The following is a 24,551-nucleotide window of genomic DNA, read 5'->3' as shown; positions in this document are numbered from 1 at the left end:
ATAAACCACTAAGCTACTTCATTAAACACGTTTTACACATCAATATCATTAACTGCGTCTGTCTGAAGCGTGTGTCTGAAACGACTTGAGGTCAGTAAAGGTCTTGAATGACGTCAACACGTCAGTTACGTAACGTCTGGTCACCGGCGGCCTGAAACGCCCTTTGACGTCTCACTCGGGCCGCCTCGGCCCCCGGTACACGGCGGGCGTTAGGACCCAGCGGCGCAGCTCGTGTGTGGACCTTTAGGCAGCCGCAATGTTATGGCAGCGGTTACCTGCGCGCTACTGAGCGCACAGCCGTGATCTCTTAAGCTATATATTAACACTCCTGCACACATGCTGAGCTGCTGCTAGCCGCTAGCTGCTATTGGGACACGTCCAGTGATCGCAGGAAGCGGCTGCGCGTCGCTCAGCTCTTGCAGATGGAGCACATCCGACTACCGAAGGTAAACCGAGGGTCGGGTTGCAGCGATTAGCTCCAGTTTCCGCACTGTGCACCCCCCAACATGTCACCTCAACACAAAAAAAAAACCGTCATGCGCGCTCACGGCGACTGCAGAGATGTAATGCAGACAATGAATTGTGTACAAATGTACAGGTTTAGTGTCGCGGGACCGTGGCCACGTCTGCGGGTCATGGTCCTCCTGCCGCTATCAGCTGTGTTTGCTTATCACTGCAGTTAACACACGAGTGTTTGAGGATGAGGCTGCTTGAAGGTCGATCTTCCTCTTCCTCTTCCTGCTGCAGGTGGAGAACGTCAGGCTGCTTGACAGAGTCTCCCCCAGAAGAAGCAGGGTGGGCACCCTCTATCTGACGGCCACGCACACCATCTTCGTGGAGAACGAGGCTGGAGTGCGCAATGAAACATGGGTAAGGCGCCACACGTCAGTCAGGTTGGGGCATGTCACTGTATGCATCCAGTGCTGTGGTTGCAACGTGTTCCCATCATTCCTACCAGGTGCTTCACAGTTTGGTGTGCAGCGTGGAGAAGCAAGCCGCCGCGGCCTCGGGGTGCTCCCTGCTCGTTCGCTGCAAGAACTTCCAGGTCCTTCACTTCGTCGTACCCCGGGAGCGGGAGTGCCAGGATGTTCACCTGTCCCTGCAGCGTCTCTCCCAGCCAGGTGAAGCATCATATTGGTGACGCTGTACCGCTCAAAGTGTGCAAGAACAGACACAATAAATGACATCTGACACATTTCGTGAAAGAAATGTGGCAGCTTCAAAGTTGGTTATCGGTTTATTTCCTCTGCTTTCGCAGCACTTTGGTCTATCGAGCTCCTGCACGTTGTCGGTGTTGTGTCAAACTTTAGCCGCTGCCGTGTCTTGCAGAGCGTTGCGAGGAGCTGTATTGCTTCTCCTACAAACCCAACGTCGATGAGGCGGAGAGGCGGCAGGAATGGGCCTTTTTGGACTCCAAGGCTGACTACAGCAGAATGGGACTCCCGAACTCCCTGTGGAAACTCTCCCCTGTCAACCAACACTATAAGGTCAGTGAGCCGACATCTACGATCAGTTGGGCTGTTTTTTTCCCGAATATGGGCATGGCAGGAGCTTAAGCCTCCTGTTCTGTTGCTTTTTTTTTTTTTCAAAAGGTGAGCGACACGTACCCCGCTGACCTGTTCGTGCCTCAGTCCGCCTCACCGCCCGTCATCGTGGGGAGCTCCAAGTTCAGGAGCAGAGGCCGATTTCCCACTCTATCGTACTACTCCAAAGAGAACCATGTAAGTTGCAGGCGTGTGCCCTTTTCTCCCTCCACATGCGACATGTGACGCACACACTGAAGGATCCGATCCCTGACTGAGGCCCTGCACAAGCTTGTTAGACTTACTGCATGTCAGAGCAGATATTTGGTCACAGACATCACGATGTCGAGAAGAGATCGTATATGTGAAGATGAAAAATTATCACAGTGCTTTTTTTAAAATGTATTTTTACTTGCTATGTTTGGCCGAATTGACCGTTGGCAGCGTCTTCTCTCTCTTCAAGCAGCCAAAAGTGTTTGTTTCACAAAAGAAGGCGGAGCCGGAAAGTTTTAAATGTCGCAAAACCTCAAAGTGACCGTTAAGTCACTGCTGCTGGATTTTTACACCTGATAATATGTACTGTGCCTTTAAATAAATACATGAAATTGATGATGCTCTGATGGCGGCACAGTAACCTTCAGATTCTTTATTTATTTTGGTGTAATTTCGTCTGATTGTCTGTTTGTCTGCTACAACACAGCCGAGCTGATGCTCATTCAGTTTGCCATTTCAGTTTTTTACTGATTTTAAAATGTATATATATTTATATAAAGAGTGAAAATAGATCAATAAAAATAAGGAACACAAAAGTAGGACACTGAGATTTGTAGAAGTGACATTTAAACCGACACTTTGTCAAGTTTAAAAAAAAAAAAAATCCCACGAGGAGAGGTCCATGCTCTCTTTAAATCAAAGCGTGAGTCATTACGATTCCATCTGAATCATAATCTCTTCTATTAATCCTGGACTGGACAGTTGGGAGTGCTTTATGTGTGTGAGGTCATCTTCCCAGGCCTGAGGGTCCAGTGTGTGGAGCTCAGTTCCTACAACGTTCCTCCACTCTGGCTCACGAGCCGCCCATCTCCCTCGTGGATACTTAAAAAAAGGAGATATGAGAAATTGATATTGAACATGCAGGAAAAAAGAGAAAGCACTGTGAATGTGTCAACGCCCACATTCTCACATATCCGATTTTTTTTTTTAATCTAAATGTGACCGAGAGCGTGCATTAATTTCCTTTTTAAAAAATAAAAATGCCAGACGAGCGAACGTCCCCGTGTGAAGCCTGAGCGCCTCTTGCCTCCTCCCAGGCCGCCATCTGCCGCAGCAGCCAGCCGCTGTCGGGTTTCAGCGCTCGCTGCCTGGAGGACGAACAGATGCTGGAGGCCATCTTGAGGTCCAATCCCCGCAGCGACTTCATGTATGTGGTGGACACCAGGCCCAAGGTGAGAGCCCGAAAAATACAGAGCGTCACGGTCCGATGCTGTGTGTTCAGGTGGGCTTTATTTTCCACGCTGCGCTTCCGACCAGCTGGACGCGCTCACAGCGAAAGCCTTGAAAAAACATCCAGACCGCGTTCCCGTTGAATCACGATCAATATTGTGTAACTCGCATGTTTGATGAGTATTTTTTTTTTTTGCATGTCTCGCATTCATTTGCGTCTCTTTCCAGCTGAACGCGATCGCGAACCGAGCCGCAGGGAAAGGCTACGAGAACGAGGACAACTACTCCAACATCAAATTCCAGTTCATCGGCATCGAGAACATCCACGTCATGAGGAACAGCCAGCAGAAGATGCTGGAAGGTAGATGCTTCCCCCGCGACCGTGTTTCTCGTACCGGGGTTCTCGATCTTATTCACCGCAGAAACAGTTTGCTGGTCACAGCAGTGTCGGAGAGCTTTCCACCGCGTCGGTGTTTGCATAACGAGACGTATTGTTTTCGGGCATCGTCGGCTTTAAAGCCCGCTGCTTCTTCCCATTACTGAAGCAGAGCGGGACCCCCTCCTGGCCCTCCCTCTCCCTCACCCCCCCCCCCCTCCTCGTGGCTTTCATATGCACTCATGCGGACTGTACTGTGCTACAATCAGGCCTCAAATGAGCCCGCAGGAGAATTTCTGGGTATTGTGCAGGGGTGCTCCTCGGAAAGACTTTGAATCCATCTGGATTTTATTTCTGAGCTATTTTGGTTTCCCGGAGCGGACGATCCGGGACCTTATCCCCCAAAGAGAGACCCAGGGCGTGAGAATGATGTGATTTCAAGTCCGAAAAAGTTATAGCTGTTCTAAGTTGTGATAACTCTTTGCCCCCTGGCAGCACAGGGGAAGTCTTTAAGAAGAAGAAGAAGAAGAAGAAGAAGAAAAACGGAGACAGCAACTGCCCTTCTGAGCCTGCCTGACTCCCTCTCTACCCGATTACACACTTGAGTGAGATCTCAGAGACCCCCCCCCCGCTCCCCGCCCGGCTGTATTACCTCAAACATTTCCTCCGAGTGGAAAGCCAGTGTTACAAAAGGTTGAATGAACCCAGTCACCTGCTTGCTCTGCTATCAGTGGCCTCAGAGCGGTCTCTCTCTCAGGTCAACACACTGACGCGCTGTCAGCAAAAAAGTCCTTTCGTCACCTCCGTCGCTGCTTAATGAGCGAGCAGATGTTTGCACACAGCTCTGGTAAAGTGTGTCTGAACCGCCGAGGTGATGCGATACAATCGCCCCGAGCCAATCGAATGTCAGCTGAGGAGAAACGGGGTCCGAGTCGCTCGGCCCCTCGGTCAACTTGCAAATATTTGTGTTGAACCCTGAAGACGGGGAGGTGGGGGAGGAAAGGAGAATTTTTAGGTTTCAGTTTTACAAGATAAACAAACAGAATACAGGAAGCTTTATGGCACAAAAATGGATCCATATGTCATGGTCTGTTTTGTGTTATTTGTGGTTGAGTATGACTTTGTAATACACACTATCAAGAGGAAGAGTCTCCAGCAATGTTAGCGGCTATGTGAGGCTGAACTCAGCATGCTAACGTTTGCTAATTAGTATTAGACACAAGATGGTGGTTTGCAGGTATTCTGGTCAACAACCACAGTAGATGTTTCCAAATGTACACAAATCGGTGTACACATGTTTACCTGTTGAGTCAAGGGAGTCGCCGAAGTGATTTTGAGGTTCATCCTGAGAGGAACGTAGACGTCTGCGCTAAATAACACGTCGACTCTTTGTGAAGTTGAAGAGGCATTTCACTCAAAACCACAAAAGGTGGCGCAAAAAGAAAAGTCTGGCACCTCCAAAGTCTTGAGGATCATCATCTGGGAACTATGAATATATATATATCTACATATATGTATGTACAAAATGTTGTGCCAATCCCTGTCGTAGATATTTCACAAGTGAAAACTTTGACCGGCTAATGCGTCTGGAGGAAAAGTCAACGGGGGTCACCAAAATCAGTCTGATACATCCTCTGGGGAACATGAGTATGTGTTGACGATCCATTATGTCCAACTGTTCATGTCCGGACATTGCCATTCCTCGAGCCAAGCTGAAGGAAATCTGTTTGTGCAAAAAAACAAAAAACGAACCAACGTGACCCATATTTTCTCAGGCCGAGCTCAGATTCCCTAGAAATCTCTTGTCGCGGATGCTGTCGGTGATGTGAAGGCGAGCGAGGGGTTTAATAAAGTCCAGTGATCAGGTATGCTCCGTGTTTCCTGCCAGTGAGACAGCTGTGTTGTGCTTTCAGTGTGTGAGCTGCGATCCCCCTCCATGTCCGACTTCCTGGAAGGTCTGGAGAGCTCAGGCTGGCTGAAGCACATCAAAGCTGTTTTGGATGCAGGCATCTTCATCGCCAAGGTCAGTCTGGAGGTTAATCCCTGCTGTCTGCCTCACCGCGCCACTCAATATTAGCTTAGGTGTGTGTGTGTGTTGTTGTATCCTGTATGTGTGACCTCACAGATATACTATATACTGTACATGGGCTGGACAAAATGATAGAAACACCCATCAGTATAATGCAAAACAATTCAACTGCATCCCAAAAGGAGTTAATCAGATCACTTCCCTCTGACATCGCACTTGAGACAACACTTGCTCTTACAGCTTCTTAACAATCTGCACTGTTAAACAGGAAGTAGTGTCTGAAAGGTGCAGATGAAGGAACATAAGTGATCTGATGACTTGTCAGTTTCCCTTCTCAAAACTGTCATTTACCAGAGAGCTTTGAGTTATTGATGAAATGGCTCAGGCAGCTTCTTCTTCATCTGCTTAAAACGGAGGAAAAGAGGAACTTGATGAAACCAGTTGTTTGACGTCGGATCCGTAGCAAAAGCACGAAACCGGTGGCAGAAATTCGTGATGTGCACATCGGATGATCGCCCGGATATAATGAAGTGTCTGATCCTGAGTTTGCTCTCCCTGTGATGTGTGTTTAAAGTTGTTTGTAAAGCTGGATAATGTAGCACCCTTAGGACATGTAATGGACTTAGTTCTTGGTCTAAACCTCCACAGGGTACCTGTTGTACTTCAGTCTGGAGGTTTTGAGGTAAATTCCATCTCAAATCAATGGCGCTAGTGGCTACTCGGCCTCCCTGAGTTTAATTCTTCTGTTGGTATATTTTAATGCATAACTGGCAGAAAAGCAAGTTCACCAAAAGTTTGCTGGCTTCAGAAATGTGTCCGCACGACTTCATTGTTGGCAACAGAAGTTCCCTGGCTACAACTCTGGCACCGATCAATGATAATATTTACACTTTGATGACGGCAGAGGGATTTTTGTGGGACTGCACAGACTTTGTATTTATTTATTTGTGTGTGTGTGTGTGTGTGTGTGTGTGTGTGTGTGTGTGTGTGTGTGTGTGTGTGTGCAGGCGGTTGCAGAGGAGGGCGTCAGTGTCCTGGTTCACTGTTCAGACGGTTGGGACCGCACTGCCCAGGTGTGCTCGGTGGCCTCTGTGCTGCTGGATCCTCACTACAGGACCCTCAGAGGACTCATGGTAAGATAAGCAAGCTTTTACCTTTTTTTTTGGAGTGTCTTTAAGTCGCAGAGTTGCATGTTTTCAGCAGAATTGTGAACGTCACAGTCCCCTCCACTCTTATCATATTTATATATCTAAATATTAAGCATCTTTCGCTGATAGCAGTCGGCAATGAGGCTTGTTTCTTTGATCGTAAGGATTTAGAAAACACTATAGAAAATAATTATAAGCCTGCTTTTTTAGGGAATTGTCCCCTCGAGTCAAAAGGAAAATGCCCCCCCACAGAGGGTGAAGAGGCTCAGTTATTCTGCAGGGATTAACTCTGCTCTTCGTCTGAACCTTTTAATCATGGCATGCGGAAATTGTACAGAATCAGCGGTCCTCCTGCTGGCTGCCTCGGCAAACTAATATGATTTTTACTTCATATTTCTGCTCTTAGGTTCTCATTGAGAAAGACTGGGTCTCATTTGGACACAAGTTCTCTCACAGGTTTGACAACTTTTTTTAAATTATAGCAGCTTTCGATGTTCAGATCTCCCTCTTGCTGTTGATCCAACGCGTCCTCTCCTCTCCTCCAGGTGCAACCACCTGGTCGGCGACCCGAAGGAGGTGTCCCCAGTCATCGATCAGTTCCTGGAGTGCGTCTGGCAGCTCATGGAGCAGTTCCCCTGTGCCTTTGAGTTCAACGCCAGGTTCCTCATCACCATTCACAGCCACATCTACTCCTGCCAGTACGGCAACTTCATTGGCAACAACCAGCGCGAGAGGGTGGAGCTGGGGTGAGATTTAGACTCTTTTTTTTCACAGCGCAGAGACATCTTGCCGGGGGGAAGTGACAGCTAGAAGTTTATTGCATCGCCCCGTTTTATGCAAATAGAGGGGAGTCCGTGCGGGAAAAAACAGGCTATTCTAAATCAATGAGTTTCCTTTCATCATCAATCTTGTTTTCACTTTGTCTTTATCTGTTGCCTTTCATGCAGGTTGCGCGAGAGGACTCACTCTTTGTGGAGTTATCTGTGGAAGAACCAGAGCGACTACATCAACCCTCTGTACCGACCGGACCACAGCCAGACTCAGGGGCTCCTGCGGCCCTCTACTGCCCCCTACTGCTTCAAGTAGGTCCTGACACACAGTATCAACCCATCAAAACTTGTTTTTTTAAAATACCTCCGATGTGTTTTCCTGGTATGTTACACAGTCAGAGCTATTGGACTGTTTAGTGATGGATCTATATTATTGGTGAATGCTCGGCACAGGTCTTGGAGGGGGCTGTACAACCGGTTTGACCAAGGGATGCATCCTCGGCAGTCTGTGGAGGATTACCTGAGTGCCATCCAGGAGGAGACGCAGCAGCTGGAGGAGCAGCTGGCTTCACACAAACAGGTACGACAGGGCTATAAAACAAATGCGTTCTACGTGTCTTGTGAGAAAACACAATCTATTTTTTTTTTCATGGCTATAGAAGGTGTACTATCCTGTCTTCATGTCTTGCATTTTCCATAGAAAATCGCTCAGCTGGAGCTGCAGCAGGAGGGGAGTGTTACCCAGGAAGCCGTCTGCTTTGATAAGAGCCCCACAGCGTGGGCTCTCGGTAGGGACCTGGGTCTGGCCAACACGCCTCAGGACTACACCGGGGGCTTCGTGCCCAGCAGCCCCTGTCAGCTGAAGGCACCGGACCTGGACTCCAACCTGTCCAACGGCAGCGACCAGGAGTCCGGCATCGCGGACGTGAGCTGTCGCTCGCCTCTCAGCGAGGACAGCGCCAGGGACCCCGACTCGGATGAGGCCGCCTACTCCGCTGCCTGAGGCGCAGTTGCAGCCGTCGGTGGAAGGTGTAGCAGCGACGCGACCTCTACGACCCCCCCGTGCAACTCAGTTATTGGCTGAACTCCAGTGAAAAGTGTTATTTCGGGTGACTTGAGTGGCTTGCACTTTTGTTTACATCTCCCTGTTTCCACATACGAGTTGATCGTCGTTTACTATAGCCACCTCGTTCCACCTCTTTTTCCCTGGTGATGAGCAACACTGGATATTGCTCACGGTCACGTCCGTTGTTGAAGACAGAGAGTGAGACAAGATAATACAATAATACACAATAACCAGTTTCATGTTGGAGATGTTTCAGGATTTGAACCCATTTCTTTGTTGTTGAACAAAGTCAAGAGTGAGTTACGAACAATTCAAGTCACTTCAGTGTCATCACATCAAGTTAATAATGAGCCATGTAGCTGTAATCCTTGTAAGCATATGAACATATGTTTTAAGTTTTCAAAGCAACACGAAACAACAACAAGCTCCAAAGAGACATAATCCTCACTTTTAGTTGCATTGCTTGTGCTTAAAGATCAAAAATGATAATCATGATGATGATAATAATAAGGGGGGGATGACAATGACAACAGCAGACTCAAGTTGTAGCGCCTCAACAACTAAATGACAAACATGTACAGAATACAGGCTGTTTGACTCATAATTCAAATTGCTTAATTGGCATTCAGAATGACTCTCCTCCATAGCAAAAAATGTGTTCTTTCCTTTTTCTGTAAAGGGTTTTGGTGAATTTCAAAATACCTAATTTAAACGCTGTCTCACCTTATGATCACTGCTTCTCAATCACAGGCAGTCTGGAGTCAAACTAGCAATGTAGCGCTGCCTCGACCCCCAAAGGGCATTTATAGGGACTGAACCACAGGGAGTCATTACACTACAATGACCAGTGGGTGTAGTTGATTGACACCTTGGGGTGCACACACACACACACACGCCTGGGTTTTTCAACTTGATATGCAATGTCTTTGCTTTGAAATGTTCTCAAACAAGCAACTCATTACATTTCTGTCCACAATATTTCAACGCCAGATTTGCTGTGATCGAACCAAAAGTCTTACCAAAGGGAATCGACCCTAAAAAAAAAAAAAAAGACCAGCAGAAGAGAACATGTGAACACAAACACACCGCTGCTTTGGGCGGCAGGTTAACCACTGACTTCTTGACTATTGGCGCCAACTCAACTGTAAAAGTAGCATTAATATTAAAACACAATAGGTGTGCTCCAAAACTGCAATTGAACAATGCCAAGGGTATCAAGAAAAGCATGTTTTTGTACTATGACGTATGTTTTTGAGTACTTTGTTTCAGCGCATGTTGTTTTTATGTGTATGAGAGGGGCTGAAAATGTCCAGGCGTAAAGAATTCAGAGTAAAAGAAAGAGCTTTGTGTTGCTGCGTTTGTGTTCAATGTGGAATAAGAGCCAAATGTGTGTGTAATTTGTGTCAATTGTCATTTGAAATAAATAAAAAAATCCATTATTGACGATCATCGTGATTGTGTCCTCAGAAAAATCCATATCCGAGATTTCTGGATGATTTACAGAATACATACAATTCATAAGGATTACTTTTTTAATAGAAAGTAGTTCCAGTAAAATATTTTGACCATTTGATGAGAAGTAGAATTGAGGTTGTCGGCTGGTCTAATTTTTTTAAAGTCTAAAAAAATATTTTTTTAGTTATAATTCATTAGTACATTTCATTAGTACATTTCATTAGAAATGTACTAAATTACGTTGGTTTTTTTTTTTCCGTTGATCAAATAGGACGCTGCGCGCGCCCGCCACGCTTGTATGCCCGCGCACGTGACGTTTCCGTTTTACGCGATGACGTCGTGTCGTCGGCTCAAGTCGTCAACTACGATGGCACCCGTGGGTTGACATCGCCACATTACTGCATATAAACTCTTTAAAAAGTTCGCGGAAAAGCCGACACAATAACGTAGAACAAAACAAACCGCTTTCACATAGCAACACACACACATACACGCGCACACACACGCACACACACACACACACACACCGGCCCGGTCCGGGGACACGGTGAGTGCACGAGCTGCGGTGAGTGAGCGTGTGTGTGACAGAGTATGTGTGTGTGTTGGTGTGCGGGGCTCTGGTCACGCGTCTCTTCCATGTTTTGCACACGCTCCTCTGCAGGTGCGCTGACCCCGCGCGCCGCCTCCTCCGCCCGGCTCGCGTTAGCTCAGCTAGCCGCTACAAGTCACCCCTAGCTAGCTCAAAGTGCTGCCTGCGACGAGCTAATGTTACCTGCACACGTCCCCATGACCGTGTGAACATGTATGTCCGCATGCATGTGAAGTACCCCGGATGAGTGGAGGCGCAGGCTGGCTTCCTTCATGTTGAGATGTGTGATTTGACCCCCCCCCCCCCCTCCTTAAAGCAGGTTGTCTTCTCGTGCAGTTTTATTTTATAACGTGTTTATTGGCCTCATGAGTTGTGTTGCTCATCATGTGGTCTGTCACAGGTCAGCAGGTTGCAGTAAGTCTGTGAACCAGCTGTCCTTTTGTTTGTTTGTTTGTCTTCTTGCATCCATCTCCTCACACAAAGTGGCACTATGCCCGCTGCTACTGTGGATCACAACCAAAAGATATGTGAGGTTTGGGCCAACAACCTGGAGGAGGAGCTGAAGAGGATCCGCCATATCATCCGAAAATACAACTACATCGCCATGGTGAGTGATGCTCTGCGGACGGCCCTCATGTCCGTCTGTCCGGCGTTAAAGCGCCTCGCTTGTCTTGTCCTCTCTCCCCCTCCTGCAGGACACAGAGTTTCCAGGCGTGGTGGCCAGACCGATCGGAGAGTTCAGGAGCAACGCCGACTACCAGTACCAGCTGCTGCGCTGCAATGTGGATTTGCTGAAGATAATCCAGCTGGGCCTCACTTTTATGAACGAGCAGGGGGAGTACCCCCCGGGGACGTCGACTTGGCAGTTCAATTTTAAGTTTAACCTCACGTAAGATGGCTTTTTCTTCTCGTGTGGCGTTCAAGTGCGTCTTTTTTGGGGGCGGGGAGGAGGGAAGAGTATCTCGGCACGTTTATAATGAAGCACACACGGATGAGACGCTGGAGTGAGTTGCACGTGCTCGAGGGCGAAGTTTAGATATCTTTCAACCGTCTCGTACACCTCCTCCGACTCGTGTCTGTCTCGTGGGCGGCGGTGATTCCCGTGACGTGTCCTCTTGTCTCCAGAGAAGACATGTACGCGCAGGACTCCATCGAGCTCCTCACCACTTCAGGGATCCAGTTCAAGAAGCACGAGGACGAAGGCATCGAGACGCTCTACTTCGCCGAGCTGCTGATGACATCGGGGGTGGTGCTCTGCGATGGGGTCAGGTGGCTGTCTTTTCACAGGTATTCAGCTATTTTGCAGCAGTAGCTTGGTTTTCTTTTAGGGTGTGCAGTCAGTTGCATGCTGTAGACGGCTGCAATAGCAACAGGAATCCTATTCGTTTTGGCCACAGTATGCACAGAAAGCACAAGTTTGTACAACATCTCCTACTTTGCACATCAGTCGCTTGATAAACGAGCTCTTTTCTGACAGGATGCATGTTGTTTCTCTGTTTGGGTTACTGTGTTAAGTCTGCACGCAGACATCCCAAAGTGTTTTTAAATGTTTACTAATGTTGTCGTTAAAAAAAAAATGTTGGGTTTGTTTTTTGTCTTTCTTTGTGTGTTAGTGCGAAGTAAGATGTTACGCAGAACTGTGGTCGTTTTGCTACACACACACACGTAAATATCCTGTTGAAATATGCTTTTTAAATTTGCCGCTCAAGTGCAATGAACACTTTTTATATTGATCTCTAGTGAGTAGCAGTTTTTGTTTTTTTTAACCATTTTTTCCCCTGCAGTCTGCTGCTTAACATCTTCATTTCATACTCAGTTTCCCACTGTGTCTCCATGGCAAACTGAGGCTAAAGATAACCAGGCTTTGGAAAATAAAAGAAAGCTTAGGTTTGAAACACCACTGTCATCTTTCAGGTATTTAGAACACACCTTTAGGCTTCAATGTCATGTTGTTTTTAATTTATGTTCCTTTTTTTGTTGTTGTTATTGTGGTTCTTCTGTTTTTTTGTCAACCTAATTTTCAATTGTTTCTCGTGAATGAACTATTAATCGCACTGGATAATTGGTCCGTTGTACACAAACAAGCAGTGGTTCTGTGTAGTTTAATTGCCGGTGCATGTGCAGATACAGGCGTAAGAACAACGTCTATTATTTATCTTTGTGTCGCGGCAGATTGGAAGAGACAAAATCTCCTGAAGCCTCCTGCTATGTTCTGATTGTGTATTGTTTTTAAAACAACGAAACCTAGTTAAAAGGTGTGCATGTGTTTGTGTATATGTGTTTTGTAGCGGCTATGACTTTGGATACCTGATCAAGATTCTGTCCAACGCTAACCTGCCTGAGGAGGAGGTGGACTTCTTTGAGATTCTTCGCTTGTACTTTCCAGTCATTTATGATGTCAAGTACCTCATGAAGAGTTGTAAAAACCTGAAGGTACCTGAATAAATATTTCAGCAGGTAGCACGGAGTATCTCCTGTTTTATTAATGTGAAGCCTCACACCTTGATGTCTGCTGCGAGTGCTGCCCTCAGGTTTTACTTTGACTGGAAGCGTGCGTCTCCAGTTACTGACGCCGGCGTTTTTCTTCTGTTTCTTCTGCGTTCAGGGCGGGCTGCAGGAAGTCGCCGAGCAGCTGGAGCTGGAGAGGATCGGCCCGCAGCATCAGGCCGGCTCTGACTCTCTACTCACAGGCATGGCTTTCTTCAAGATGAGAGAGGTGAGGCCTCACGTGCAGGACTCATGTCTGGATAAGCACCGCGGTCACGCTTTCACATTACGAGGGGACAGTGGATTCAGGTAAAACGTGCAGCGAGCGATTCACTTCAGCAAATTTGTCGTAGCAATCGACTCATTGCTGTAAAAGAGTTCTTGAGCAGTTGTTCCCAACCACCGGTCCGCAGCCTGGAACCGGTCGGAAATATGTTTTATTTTGAAAAATGACCGGATACATCCGTCTATAGGTGACCCTCAAATCAAAACTTAAAAGTCCGTTGAACTCTGCCGGTGTTCTGGATTAAAATTAAGGAAGAATATCCTGAGATCGCCAAAAAAAACCTTGTTAAAACTGCCTCCATTTGCAACATCCTGTCTTTGTGAAGCAGGGTTTAAGTTGAGCAGTAGACTGGACATGAAGGTCTTAAGTTAGAGAGTAGACTGGACATAACGTTGGGTGTTATTGTCTCCCATCGCCCAAAGATAGGACCGGTGTGTTGCAGAGAAACAAGCTCAGGGTATTTTTATGCACTCGACATTGTCTTTATGCCGGTCGTATCACTGTATTACTTCATATTTATTGCTCACAACGTGAAGGCCGGTCCGTGAAAATATCGTCTTACACGAAACCGGTGCGTGGCTTAAAAAAAAGTTGGGGACCGCTGCTTGTTAGGATGTTTTACGCATAAAGACGACAACAAAAACGCTCACACAGACTCAGTTCTCGTTGTCGAATACGCAGCAACGGGTTTTACACACTCGATGTGAGCAAATAAGAATGAATGAGTCCCAGCTTTGGGTCGTTATTCAGTGTTTGTGCCGGCAGCAGAATGAACTCCGTCAACGTTAAATGAAGAAAGTGATGCGAGACAGTTTGAGTGGATTCAACATGAGAGGCGTCGAGCTTCCCTCACGCTCACGATGGTCATTAGGGCTTCAACAGCCAAATAACTTTGAGGGAGAGAGAGAGAGACGGGAAAACGTTCTTCTTCCCCGCTGTAACATTTCACACTTGTCTTATTGCGAATATGAGCATGCGGCTCTTTCCAGAAGTGTGCTCTCGAGTCTGAATGAAGCCGTGAGAAACATTAAGCCGCCGGTGCCTGAATGGAAATATGTTACACTGATGAAAGCAACGTCTGAGAGGAGGGACGAGTGGTTTCTTGAGGAAGGAGCATCCTCAGTGGACCAGGTTCTCATCAGCTCTCATCCACCTGATGAGTCCAAACGATCTGCTTTGCGAAACCATTTAAATTTATTTGTCGATTGTTCTGCCAACAGGTCAAACCTCCAAACACTCTGCAGCAAATCCTCCCGTTCTGAGATCAGCAAACTAAACATTCAGCTGACTGTTTTTTTTTATTTTTTATAGATAACATGATAAATTGATGCATTAGACTAATGGACCTCTCTCTTGTTTCTTTGTTCTCTTTTGTAAAAACGACGCACTGAAATGTTACATTACTCATAATTAATGCATAATTACATTATAAATGCTTTGTAAGGCTGAAAAAGATGAAAAAACCTAATTACAGTTGACAGATTTAAAAGATTCAATAGCTCATGTAGCAGTAGTTGCACTTTATTAGCACTTAAATGTCTCTTACTGATAGCACTTTGTAGTTTGACTTTATTGAAGAAACTGTACTTTCCTGATTCTTGTTGTTCTGACTTTGTTCTCACGGTTGAATTCACTTATTGTCGCTTTGGATAAAAGCGTCAGCTTAATATAACGTTAAATAGCTGGGAAGAAACGCACCAACGCCGGTTTTTCACACGATGCTCGCAGACGAAAAGACGATTTTAAAAAGCGCTGACGCGTCTGATGTTGCCCGGGTCCGTTCTCAGCCGCCTGTGTTCTTCAACCTCTCCCGCAGATGTTCTTCGAGGATCACATCGACGATGCAAAGTACTGCGGTCACCTGTACGGGCTGGGCTCCGGCTCCACCTACGTCCAGAACGGAACCGGCAACGCGTACGAAGAGGAGGCCAACAAGCAGCCGTCATGACATCACTCCCGACCCCGCCCCTTTTTAGTTTCCCAACAATGTTCTGTAGAAATGTTTTGCACTTTAAAACCCTTCACCTGATTTTTATATGGAAAGCTGAACACAAGTTTTCATTGTCTTTGTTGCCTTCTCCACGTCCCCCATTTACCTTTTTTTTGTGGACGTCGCACAAGAACATCTGCACGCTCGGCCTTAATATTCGCTGCTTTCTTCTCTTTTAACCTCTAATTTATTGCGCCGGCTATCTGACATCGAGGCGCCGCGCGTCGGCGCGCTCGCCGTCTGCCCGTTGGAGCTCCTGTCTGCTAACGAGAGAGCGAGCTCTCGAGTCAGTGTGTTTTCACGCACACGTGAATATTTCTTCTGTTTTCCTCATTCGTTCATACAAAGATGTTTGTAAGCGCCCTGAAGGCGCTCTGATCCCGCTGCGATGAGCCCCAAACTAACGACGCTGGTGTTTTCTGCTTATACAGTATGTATGGGACACTAAAAAGCACTTTTAGTTACTGTTTTTTTTACTGTTTGTATTCATAATAATGCTAAGATTGCTCACATACATGGATATATATATATATAGATATAGATATATATATAAATATACACAACATGTATCGATGCATACGCATTGTTTGTTAGGAATATGGATTATTTGTGCATGTAAACACCGTCGTTGACACAAGCACACGTAGAAACTTCTACATGGTCTTGCAATGAATTCAGGCAACTTCACCGGACCTTGAAAAAAACATTTAAAAAGTTTAAAACCTCTCTTGCAGTAAGACGTGCAGTGGTTACCCTGTTGAGAGTAAACTCCTTCAATTCAAATTGAGGTTATGGGTTTTAGTGTTGTGATAAAAGATGACTAAACTTTGACTCAACATGCATATATCTACGTGCATATATATATATATATTTTTTGTACTTCCCCGACAGGTCATTCATGCTGCGTAGCATGTGCTAGACTGTGTGAATAAATGCTGTGTTGTTAATAGCAGTATCCTGAACTTCCATAGGTGTGTGTTGAATCGTAGCGACAAGATTTATTGGACCTCGCCCGGAGCTGCAAGGACCGACAACCAAAGCACTTTTTCTTTCCGCGGCACATCTTTCACACTGTAACGGGGGTCGAGGAAGAATATGCAATATACAAGAGGATTGTTTTTAGATTATTTTGTAAATAAAAGCTTGAACCTTTTCTACCATTAAAAAAAAAATGGCCTTTAAGAGTTGAATATGAGCTCATTTATTCTCATAAGGCAGCACAACTGTACAGCACATGGCCTCACACATCCATCGTGTCTCTGGAGTCACACAGACGGAGGAATAGAAAAATATAGATAGACACCAGCTGTCACAAAGAAGCTTTTTCTTTTCTTGTAACAAGCATACATTCTGTACCAAGTAGTTGTCAGTGACGGGTTGAAAATATACAGTTCAGAAGCAGCTGGAGCCGTTTTCTCTGGGGTTTTTTTTTTGTGTTGCGAGTTAGAAAACCACTCGCTTGTGTCTGCTTGTCTGATGGGGAGCAGATCCACAGCATCGCAGAGTCTGATGCGCCTCCTCACCCCCCCACCAACACCACCACCACCACCACCACCACCAGGTGTTTCAGTGTGACAGCAACATCCTCACTCATGCTATATCAGAAGAGCCCTTATTCAAATGACATTACTAATCACTACACTTTTGTTTCTTCTTTTCTTTAACCAAGCAAAGGACAGAGCATCTTGTGGACAGTTCACTACACCAAGATGTATGTGTGTGTCTGTGTGTGTGTGTGTGTGTGTGTGTGTGTGTGTGTGTGTGTGTGTGTGTGTGTGTGTGTTGACATCCTGAGGTGAGAGCATGCATCACTCAGCGTGGAGGATGGAGAACGGCACAAATAAAAGCTCCTTCACTGAAAAAGAAAATGGCTAAAGGAACATCAGTTACATCACATCATCGCCACCACTAACCGATACTGAATGTGCAAAACATTTGGCAAACCTCGTAACAACAGTTATTAATGTGCTAAAGCCGCGAAAACAATTTAAAAACAAGAAATAAGTAAATAATTCAGAGAGCTTCCTGTTACATGAGCTGTAACACACTCAGGTTCATCTCCTCGTATGTGAAGTGCAGTCTCTTCCATCGCTGCTTTTTCCTACACAAACAAGAGGAAACGTGATCGTCGGAATGCAATTCTCATTTCTCCTGAAGCCCAAATGCTCTCGGATGGCAGCGGGAGTTGTTTCCGAGAGTAACACTGACGATGATGATTGTTTTTTTCTTCCTCTGCCTTGTAGGCGATGTTTGGTAAGCCTCTCCCGGAAGCAGCGAGGAGCTGCACGGAGGAAAACATGGTAATGTTGACTTGTATCCAGATGTGGAGAGTTTCTTACATGACTGTCGACTCACTTTCTCTGGGTGGAAGACGTCACCTCTGTCTCTGGTTCCATTACGCCTCATTTTCAATGGTCAGCCCCGGATTGTTGGCACCTGGACAAACACAAACACATGTCAGTTCCCATGTATATTGAAAAAAAGATGTTTATATACATGTGTATAGTGGGTTCAAGTTCTATACAGGGGAAGTATTCGTGGCTCAGCGTCTTTGAGTACTTCGAAAATATATATAAAAGTATTGTTATTAATAATATTCAGGAAAAAAACAGCTCTGTTCAGTTTGAGAATTTTTTTTTTTCCCATTAAAGCATCTAAACATGCTCTAATCTCGAAGAAACCCCCAAATACAAGGATGAATGAGCCTAATATGTCTCACTTAAGGCATCATAAATCAGTTTTAACTCTGAATAATACTTTAAAGCTGTGTATGTAAGCGTTATGAGCAGTATGACGACGCTATTTCACCCTTCCGGTCCGTTGCACTGTCGTTCTCCGACCAGGAGGGGGTGCTGGTGAGCAGTCGACTCTGAGACTCCGTCAGTGGCTTGGAGGGGAACTGGCGGCCCTCAGCTGCACTGGAAACACACAGGTACACTTCATGAGCAAGCATTTATACTTTGAATGAAAGACGGATTCTCCTGCATCCTTAAACTCACAGCCGCGTGTCTTTACTCACCTCTTGTTGGCGGCGTTGCAGCCGGTGGGCGATGTGGAGGCCTGCTCCGGGTCCGCGTTCACCAGGCAGGTTGGGAACGAGCAGCCGTCACCTAGACTGGAAAAGAAAAACACATTTTTAAAGAACGAGCTTGATGTTTAAATTGTATGTGGAAATTATGTTAAAGTGAGCCTGCCGGTGGCAATTATAAGATAGTGGCAAATGCTAAAACATAGCGTACGCACTAAATATATAAAGAAGAGTCATAAACAGTCTTAAGTGTTAAGTATTAAGGCCGGAGCAGCGAGACCTTCAACTGAGCAAAGATGCGATCGATTGCTTATGAATTTAGCTTTTCATTTAAATTAGGATTGTGTTCTTTTTTTATTTATTTTGTATAAGTTAGTCTCACTTTAATGTCACTATTTAAAGCTACATAAAGTCATAGAAACCAGCAAATAATGGAACAAAAGGCTTCTGGGTCTGAAACGTGTTCTTCACGTCAGCAGCGTTTTGTTTCAACATTAGAAAATGTGCGTTTATATTTTAATAATTGGACTGTGATAGCCTGAAAGCTGTGTCTTTATCATAGTATTCCTCATGTCGGCATGAATTACACGAGAAGCAAGAGCTTCTGCTTGAGTTCACTGTTGTGGCGATGTTGTTGTTCACTGGAGCCGACGCTCGCTCGTCTCCTCGGGGACTTCCCCCTCTTCTGAAACCACTTTGTTTCAAAATTAGTGACAGCGCTCTCTCATCCCTGTGTGACTTCATTCATTCTGCACTTCTCTGACTGTTTCACCAGATGATTTGCACAGTTGAGTAGCTCGCCACAAGGCCTGGTTCATTGAGTTTGTGGCAAAGATTGTACGACGCGTCTGAAACTACGACTTAGAACCGGCTGTCTGCATCCGTCGCAGCTTGTTTTTGACTTTGAATGAAGTGCGTTTCAGTCCTGTAGTGTGGATGGGCGGTGAGGTAACACAGCAGACACACCTGGCCGAGCCCTCGCCGAGTTGAAGATGCAATTAAGGCTTTTAAACACTTCAGCGTTGCATTTTAATGTATGCTATGTATGATATATAACTTACAAGCTCGACTGATCTCACTTTTAGTCGCACTGCAGTTGCACTTAGTTGTGGTTGGAGGAACAGAGCCGGAGGTCTTTGACCTTCAGTCTAGACTCAAAGTGAGAGGTGATCGTCTCCTGAACGAGCTGACAGGGAATATTCTCATTGCTGAAGGCTCCGACTTGTGTCATCGGCCTCTCTTCAAGTTTGCGAGTCGTGCGCGGACGGGAGAACTCACCCGGAGAACACAGGAACGGGCCAGTATTTAACTTCATCCCCAAAGACCTGGCGGAAGTTCTTACTCAGGCCCAGACTGAAGCCGCTCTTATCGGTGCCGTGGCGAAACACTGGAGCACGCACAGCCTCTGAGAGGACACACACACACACACACACACACACGGAGGATGAATAAGTGCAGCACTCAGTCTCGACATGATCTATTATTCAGACTATTAGCGGGAGCTTTTTCCGCGTCCGTGTTCGACTCTGAAGTGTCTTTGTTGCACGGGGGCGACGCCGATCTGAGACTGCGCCTCCGTGTGTGACTTCCTCTTCCTCGCGGTGTCTGTTCCTAAGCTGCTTACCACTCTGAGCCCTTGTGTCTCTGCGTTACGCTGTAACACACTACCTATGGATAATCCCGCTCGGACAAAGTGTGCCACCGTAATGAGAAACCGCTGCCGTCTGATAACCGGGCCCCGGAGCGGCTCATCAAATGATGATGATGATGATGATGATGATGATGATGAGGAATGCCGGTGACTGATGGTGGGAGGAAAAAAATGCAGCCTGCGTCGTGAGACTGTGCTGCAGAACAGAGGGATGTTTAGGCGAACAGAACACACACACACACACACACACACACACACACACACACACACATGAAGCGCACGCCACCTACCGAGGGTGGATCTGTTCTTGCACACCAGCCAGCAGTGGTAGGTTAAAAGCGACGCCAGGCTGACTGAGAACATGGAGGCCGAGAAGAAGAGGAAGAGGATGTGGAACTTGGCCTGAGTGTCCGGGAGGCCGTTCTGAAAGGGAGGAGGAGACAGCGGCTCGACAATCAACACAACCAGACAATCAACACCACCGAAAAACCAAGAGAGGAAACCAAGAGAGAGAGGGACGCTGCTCGGGTTCTACGGTTAGAGCTGACGAAGCAGGATCTATCCCAGCGACACTAACTACAGCAGTCGGTTTGGTGCGTACCAGATATTCCCTCAGACGGAAATGTGCTCTACCTCCAGCCTTGTGAACACAAAAATACAAGATCAAATATGTATTGAAGACAGAATGCGTTGTCTTCAAACGTGAAGACAACGCATTACACAATGCAAAAGTGCGGGTGAACCCGTGTACTCACCATCCAAAACTTGATGAAGTACTGCAGATCCGTCGCAGTTATAAAAAGGCAGTAGAGCAGCGAATACGCCAAGAACAGCATGAAGAACTTGTAGTTGGAGAACCCCACGCAGTTGTTCACCCTGCGACAAGGTCAGCGCGGGGAACGTCGTCGTTAGTGCGCGTTGAAGAGGTGAGGAGATTGTTTCAAACATTGGAGCAGAAGAGCAGTAAACATTTGGGTGTTTGTGCACGATAAGATGACCCATTTTCCAGCCTGTTTTTGGGGCTGAAAAACAGGGAAGTGCAGCACAAATGTTTGGCAAGAACACCCTTTAATCAGCAGGTTTCGTTTCATGTGATATTATCAGAGGACCTGCTATTCTCAGCCTGTCAGGGAGATGATGAGCGTCATGAGCTCGTGGCGCAGACGATCACGTCGCCGCTTGGACTCCGACTCCATATTTGCCAAAGTGTGTCATCTGACGGGGAACGCGAGGTCACAAAGTGAACGAGCTCTTTGTGCCCTCAATGTGATGTGTGTTTACGAGAATGATAATGACACCCCCGAAGGCCTGCGAGGCCTTTTCATGAAAAAGGAAAGTAAACTAACGCCACCGTGTGAGTGATTTAGCGCCCCGTTGCCGCTACGTACCATGGGCAGTGGTGGTCCATCTTCAGGATGCATCTGTAACGCAGCAGGGTGAAGGCGTCAGTGTCATTGAATCTTACTCTGGCCTGCCAGAAGTCAGTGCATGGTGCGAGTCTGTTCTCTCTAGGTATGGGGCGCGAGGAAGAGGAGCAGAGAGTCGTACTTATCACACACGGAACAATGGTGGCATCGATCGGGCTTCAGCAGCTGGCAGCGGTCACAGAAACGGATCGCTGTTGGAGGAGAGAGAGGGGGGGCGGACACCGCCATTTCAATCACACGGCCCTCAGCAGCAGCTCCAACACTTGACCACAGACGTAACAATGTAAGGGTGTGTGTTGTGCTTTACCTCCAGAGTTGGTGCGAGTGTAGATGGGTAGATCCCTGGCTATCCTCCTCAAGATCTCCTGCTGAGACTCCCCCCGGTCTTCACGCTCCAGCAGCTCTTTGTCAGAGTAGGACAGGTGGAACTATGTCGAAAGGAAACACAGAGGGGAAGACAAACAACAACGTGACGTAGCAGGAGATCAACCTGCGAGCGGATCCTGATGGAGTGCAAGTTGTTCCCCTCGCAAGCCGCGTCGGTATCAGTAATGCAGCGAATTTCTGCATCTTCCATTTGGTTTCGGTCCTTTCTGCCCCAGCAGGCGAAGCGGCAGAGCGCCGCCATGTTACTCTCAGCCTTTAGTCTAAACGCAGCGTTCAGTCAAACCTACATCTGCCTCATCCTCCCCGTGATGGAGGAAAAGCCTGACGGACACCACTCACCTCCTTCAGGGGGTTGGAGGGCCGGGTGAAGATGGTCTGCCAGTACGCCCACACGAACATGAGGAAGATGACATGATACACCAGCAGGTACAGCACTGGAGGCAGGGAAACAGAGGAAAACAGGTCGTTTGCCACTCGGTTGAATACATTCACCAGCGGCCGGAGACGCCCCGTGGTTTGATGTCGAACGGCGTTCAAGGCTTACCCTTCTCTCCGGTGTGCTCGATTGACTCTGAAGAGAGAGAGAGAGAGAGAGAGAGAGAGGACGCAGTCAGGCGTGCGTGTCGGTTAAAGACGGAGAAAACTTCAGTTTTCATCTTTGTCACCAAAAATACTCGTTTGACTGAAGAGTGCAGAGTCACAAGCTCAACGTGCTGCACGCACAACACTGTTGCTCTCATGGAGGTGAAGGCTTTACTGAGCATGAACATGAGGTATTGAAAACAACAGGAGCATCCTGCACACACACACACACACACACACACACACACACACACACACACACACACACACACACAAAGATCTGGTAAGTAAAAACCTGTTGGTAGATATTAGTTGACACTGTTTTTTATTTGTCCCAATATCTAAGCAATGATTAGCTGAGCATACTGAGTAATCCATCTTCAGCAGTGCAAACACACACACACACGCACACACACGCACACACACAGGCGTATACACAAAGCAGAAGCTATGGAAAGGTGAGCCAAGATGCTGGATCAGGCGTACAGCCAAAAACCATGTGCATGCTGCCTTGCCAGCGTTAAAAGCCCCGGAGTCTGACCGTGAAGCGTAAAGTGTGTACGTGTGATTAAGAGACGCACACCAGTGTGTCTCGGTGGCGCTCCCCGTCTCTTTTCCTCCGTGCATTCTGGGTACAAAGAGGTCAATCTTCCCTCTGATGCACGGCTGCACGGCCGGAGCCAACGGCCACCTGATCGCAACCCCAGGGGGGGGGGGGGGGGCTAAAAAAAAAAAGGCCCGACTGTTCAAAAGCTGACGTTCGGTGCTTCAAAAAGAAAGTGGGTCAGCCGCAGGTCGCTCGGGGTGAATTATGTAAGCCAGACAATGGGATTAACTCAGCCGCCCCAACTAGAGGTATCAGCTGACGAGACTTTCACACAACTGTCCTCTGTGTGTGTGTGTGTGTGTGTGTGTGTGTGTGTGTGTCTGCGGGCCCCCGAGCGGCCGCCGCTGTCCGGCCCCCATGTGACGGCCGCGCACCACAATGTCGCTCTTGTTCCGCGCGTTGCAAAACAAGACGGTTTGAAAAAAACACAGCGGGGTGAAACAGTGACTTTGCCTCTCTGGAGGGATGACTCGACAGCTCGTAGCGGACGCGCGGCGTCCTGTAACTCTAGAGGACATTCACCCTGCCGCCCTCAGGGCCGCGTGGAGGAACTTTACAATGGCGATGGCGGCGGCTTGGTGATAATAAACAGAACATTATTAATAGCCACATTGTTCATTCATCCCAATGAATGGATGAATGCCACATAAACAACTGTAGATGTACTAATGAAATAATACCGATAAGCAGCTGCTGTTTCGCTCCAAATAGCCATGAGGGGATTATTATGATAAGATTAGATTGTCAACACTTCAACGCAGACGTTGCTCGTCTCTTTGTGGTCATTTCTTTTCTTTTCTTTTCCAGCTGTTCGTGGTCTTTCTCGTCGAGGTGATTTTTTTTGTGTCATTTGAGGCTTTTTTCCTTCTCTCGGTGGCCGTTCTGCATCCCTTCACGGTTGTTTTGCATCCCTTTTTTATCCTATCCCTATTTTTTAGCATTTTTTAGTGTTTGTTTGCCAACGAGCCCGTTCACTCATCCATCCATGGTCCTGACACGCCAACAGCTGACCTTCTGACTCTGGTAGTTTGGGCAAAGTCGAGTTCAGGAGGCACTATGACTCTCGTGGAGTCTTGATCGCCGAGAAAGACTCACATAACCGTGTCTGTACCCTTTCAGCAAATGCTGCATAGCATGGCTGGCTGTATTTGGAGAAGATCAGACCGAGGAACAACCCCCTCCCTCCTTGTGTTTTCCTCTGTTTGGTCTCATTAAACCGTCTCCATTTCATCCTCCCCTCCTTTTTTTGACAGAGGAGATCTGCTTTCCTCGTGGTCTGACAAGCTGCCAAATGGAGCACATGAGTAGGCTGCTGAGAGTCCTCTGAGACATCCAAGAAACCATTACTCACTATCCAGGTCAACTCTGTGTTTTTGGCGAAGAAGCCTCGCCGTCTGCAGCCGCACCAATCCGGCGTTTTAGCAACCGCAGGCGGCGAGGAATGAAGGAAGGAAGGAAGGAAGGAAGGAAGGAAGGAAGGAAGGAAGGAAGCGGGCAGGCCTGACTCAGAAGCCATTACCAACACACTTTCTCGCCAGAAGATAATGCTGGCGGTGTTGTGGTGGAGGATATCAATTCAGATAATGAAGCTCGGCGGCGACATGAGCCCGAAAGCTTATACAGTAAGTCTTTAAGATAGTGCTGATGGGGTGGTGTAGAGGTGCACGACAGATAATGAGACTCATGGACCTGATCCCACCAGCGCCT

General features: G+C 47.1%; 3 protein-coding genes across 6 annotated transcripts in view; 2 read left to right on the top strand and 1 right to left on the bottom strand.

The window, feature by feature from the left end:
• Positions 1–229: 229 nt before the first annotated feature.
• Positions 230–9,773, top strand: mtmr7a (myotubularin related protein 7a). Its single transcript, XM_068593222.1, has 14 exons — positions 230–446; positions 748–870; positions 959–1,121; positions 1,330–1,487; positions 1,593–1,721; positions 2,834–2,968; positions 3,195–3,327; positions 5,256–5,365; positions 6,379–6,504; positions 6,926–6,975; positions 7,065–7,265; positions 7,467–7,601; positions 7,743–7,869; positions 7,990–9,773. Exons 1-14 carry the CDS (start codon positions 423–425, stop codon positions 8,290–8,292), a joined length of 1,917 nt encoding a protein of 638 aa, XP_068449323.1. The 5' UTR covers positions 230–422; the 3' UTR covers positions 8,293–9,773.
• A 379-nt stretch (positions 9,774–10,152) lies between these two features.
• On the top strand, positions 10,153–15,945 carry cnot7 (CCR4-NOT transcription complex, subunit 7). 4 transcript variants are annotated; one of them, XM_068583205.1, is made up of 7 exons: positions 10,153–10,357; positions 10,883–11,006; positions 11,095–11,288; positions 11,525–11,686; positions 12,688–12,832; positions 13,005–13,115; positions 14,989–15,945. In XM_068583205.1, the coding sequence occupies exons 2-7, from the start codon at positions 10,890–10,892 to the stop codon at positions 15,118–15,120; spliced, it is 861 nt and encodes a 286-aa protein (XP_068439306.1). In that variant the 5' UTR covers positions 10,153–10,357; positions 10,883–10,889; the 3' UTR covers positions 15,121–15,945. The 4 variants fall into 4 exon arrangements, with proteins under 4 accessions (XP_068439306.1, XP_068439297.1, XP_068439314.1 ...); XM_068583196.1 differs by having other exon boundaries at positions 10,800–11,006; XM_068583213.1 differs by having other exon boundaries at positions 10,153–10,375.
• A 419-nt stretch (positions 15,946–16,364) lies between these two features.
• zdhhc2 (zinc finger DHHC-type palmitoyltransferase 2) overlaps positions 16,365–24,551 on the bottom strand; it is a 9,038-nt gene continuing 851 nt past the window's right edge. The window contains exons 2-13 of the mRNA XM_068583177.1: positions 22,200–22,226; positions 21,995–22,089; positions 21,576–21,696; positions 21,390–21,459; positions 21,230–21,262; positions 20,597–20,717; positions 20,132–20,264; positions 19,469–19,595; positions 18,182–18,277; positions 17,971–18,080; positions 17,518–17,598; positions 16,365–17,443 (exon numbers count right to left, since the gene is read on the bottom strand). Coding sequence (XP_068439278.1) covers positions 17,558–17,598; positions 17,971–18,080; positions 18,182–18,277; positions 19,469–19,595; positions 20,132–20,264; positions 20,597–20,717; positions 21,230–21,262; positions 21,390–21,459; positions 21,576–21,696; positions 21,995–22,089; positions 22,200–22,226 — 974 coding nt within the window. The 3' untranslated portion in view covers positions 16,365–17,443; positions 17,518–17,557. The remainder of the gene's footprint in view (positions 17,444–17,517; positions 17,599–17,970; positions 18,081–18,181; positions 18,278–19,468; positions 19,596–20,131; positions 20,265–20,596; positions 20,718–21,229; positions 21,263–21,389; positions 21,460–21,575; positions 21,697–21,994; positions 22,090–22,199; positions 22,227–24,551) is intronic.

The sequence above is a fragment of the Clinocottus analis genome, unplaced genomic scaffold (assembly GCF_023055335.1).
Source record: "Clinocottus analis isolate CAN_PGR_092001 unplaced genomic scaffold, fCliAna1.0.p SCAF_10, whole genome shotgun sequence".
Classification (NCBI taxonomy): Eukaryota; Metazoa; Chordata; class Actinopteri; order Perciformes; family Cottidae; genus Clinocottus; species Clinocottus analis.
The sequence above is the reverse complement of the archived record's forward strand: the minus strand, read 5'-3'. Positions and strand labels throughout refer to the sequence as shown.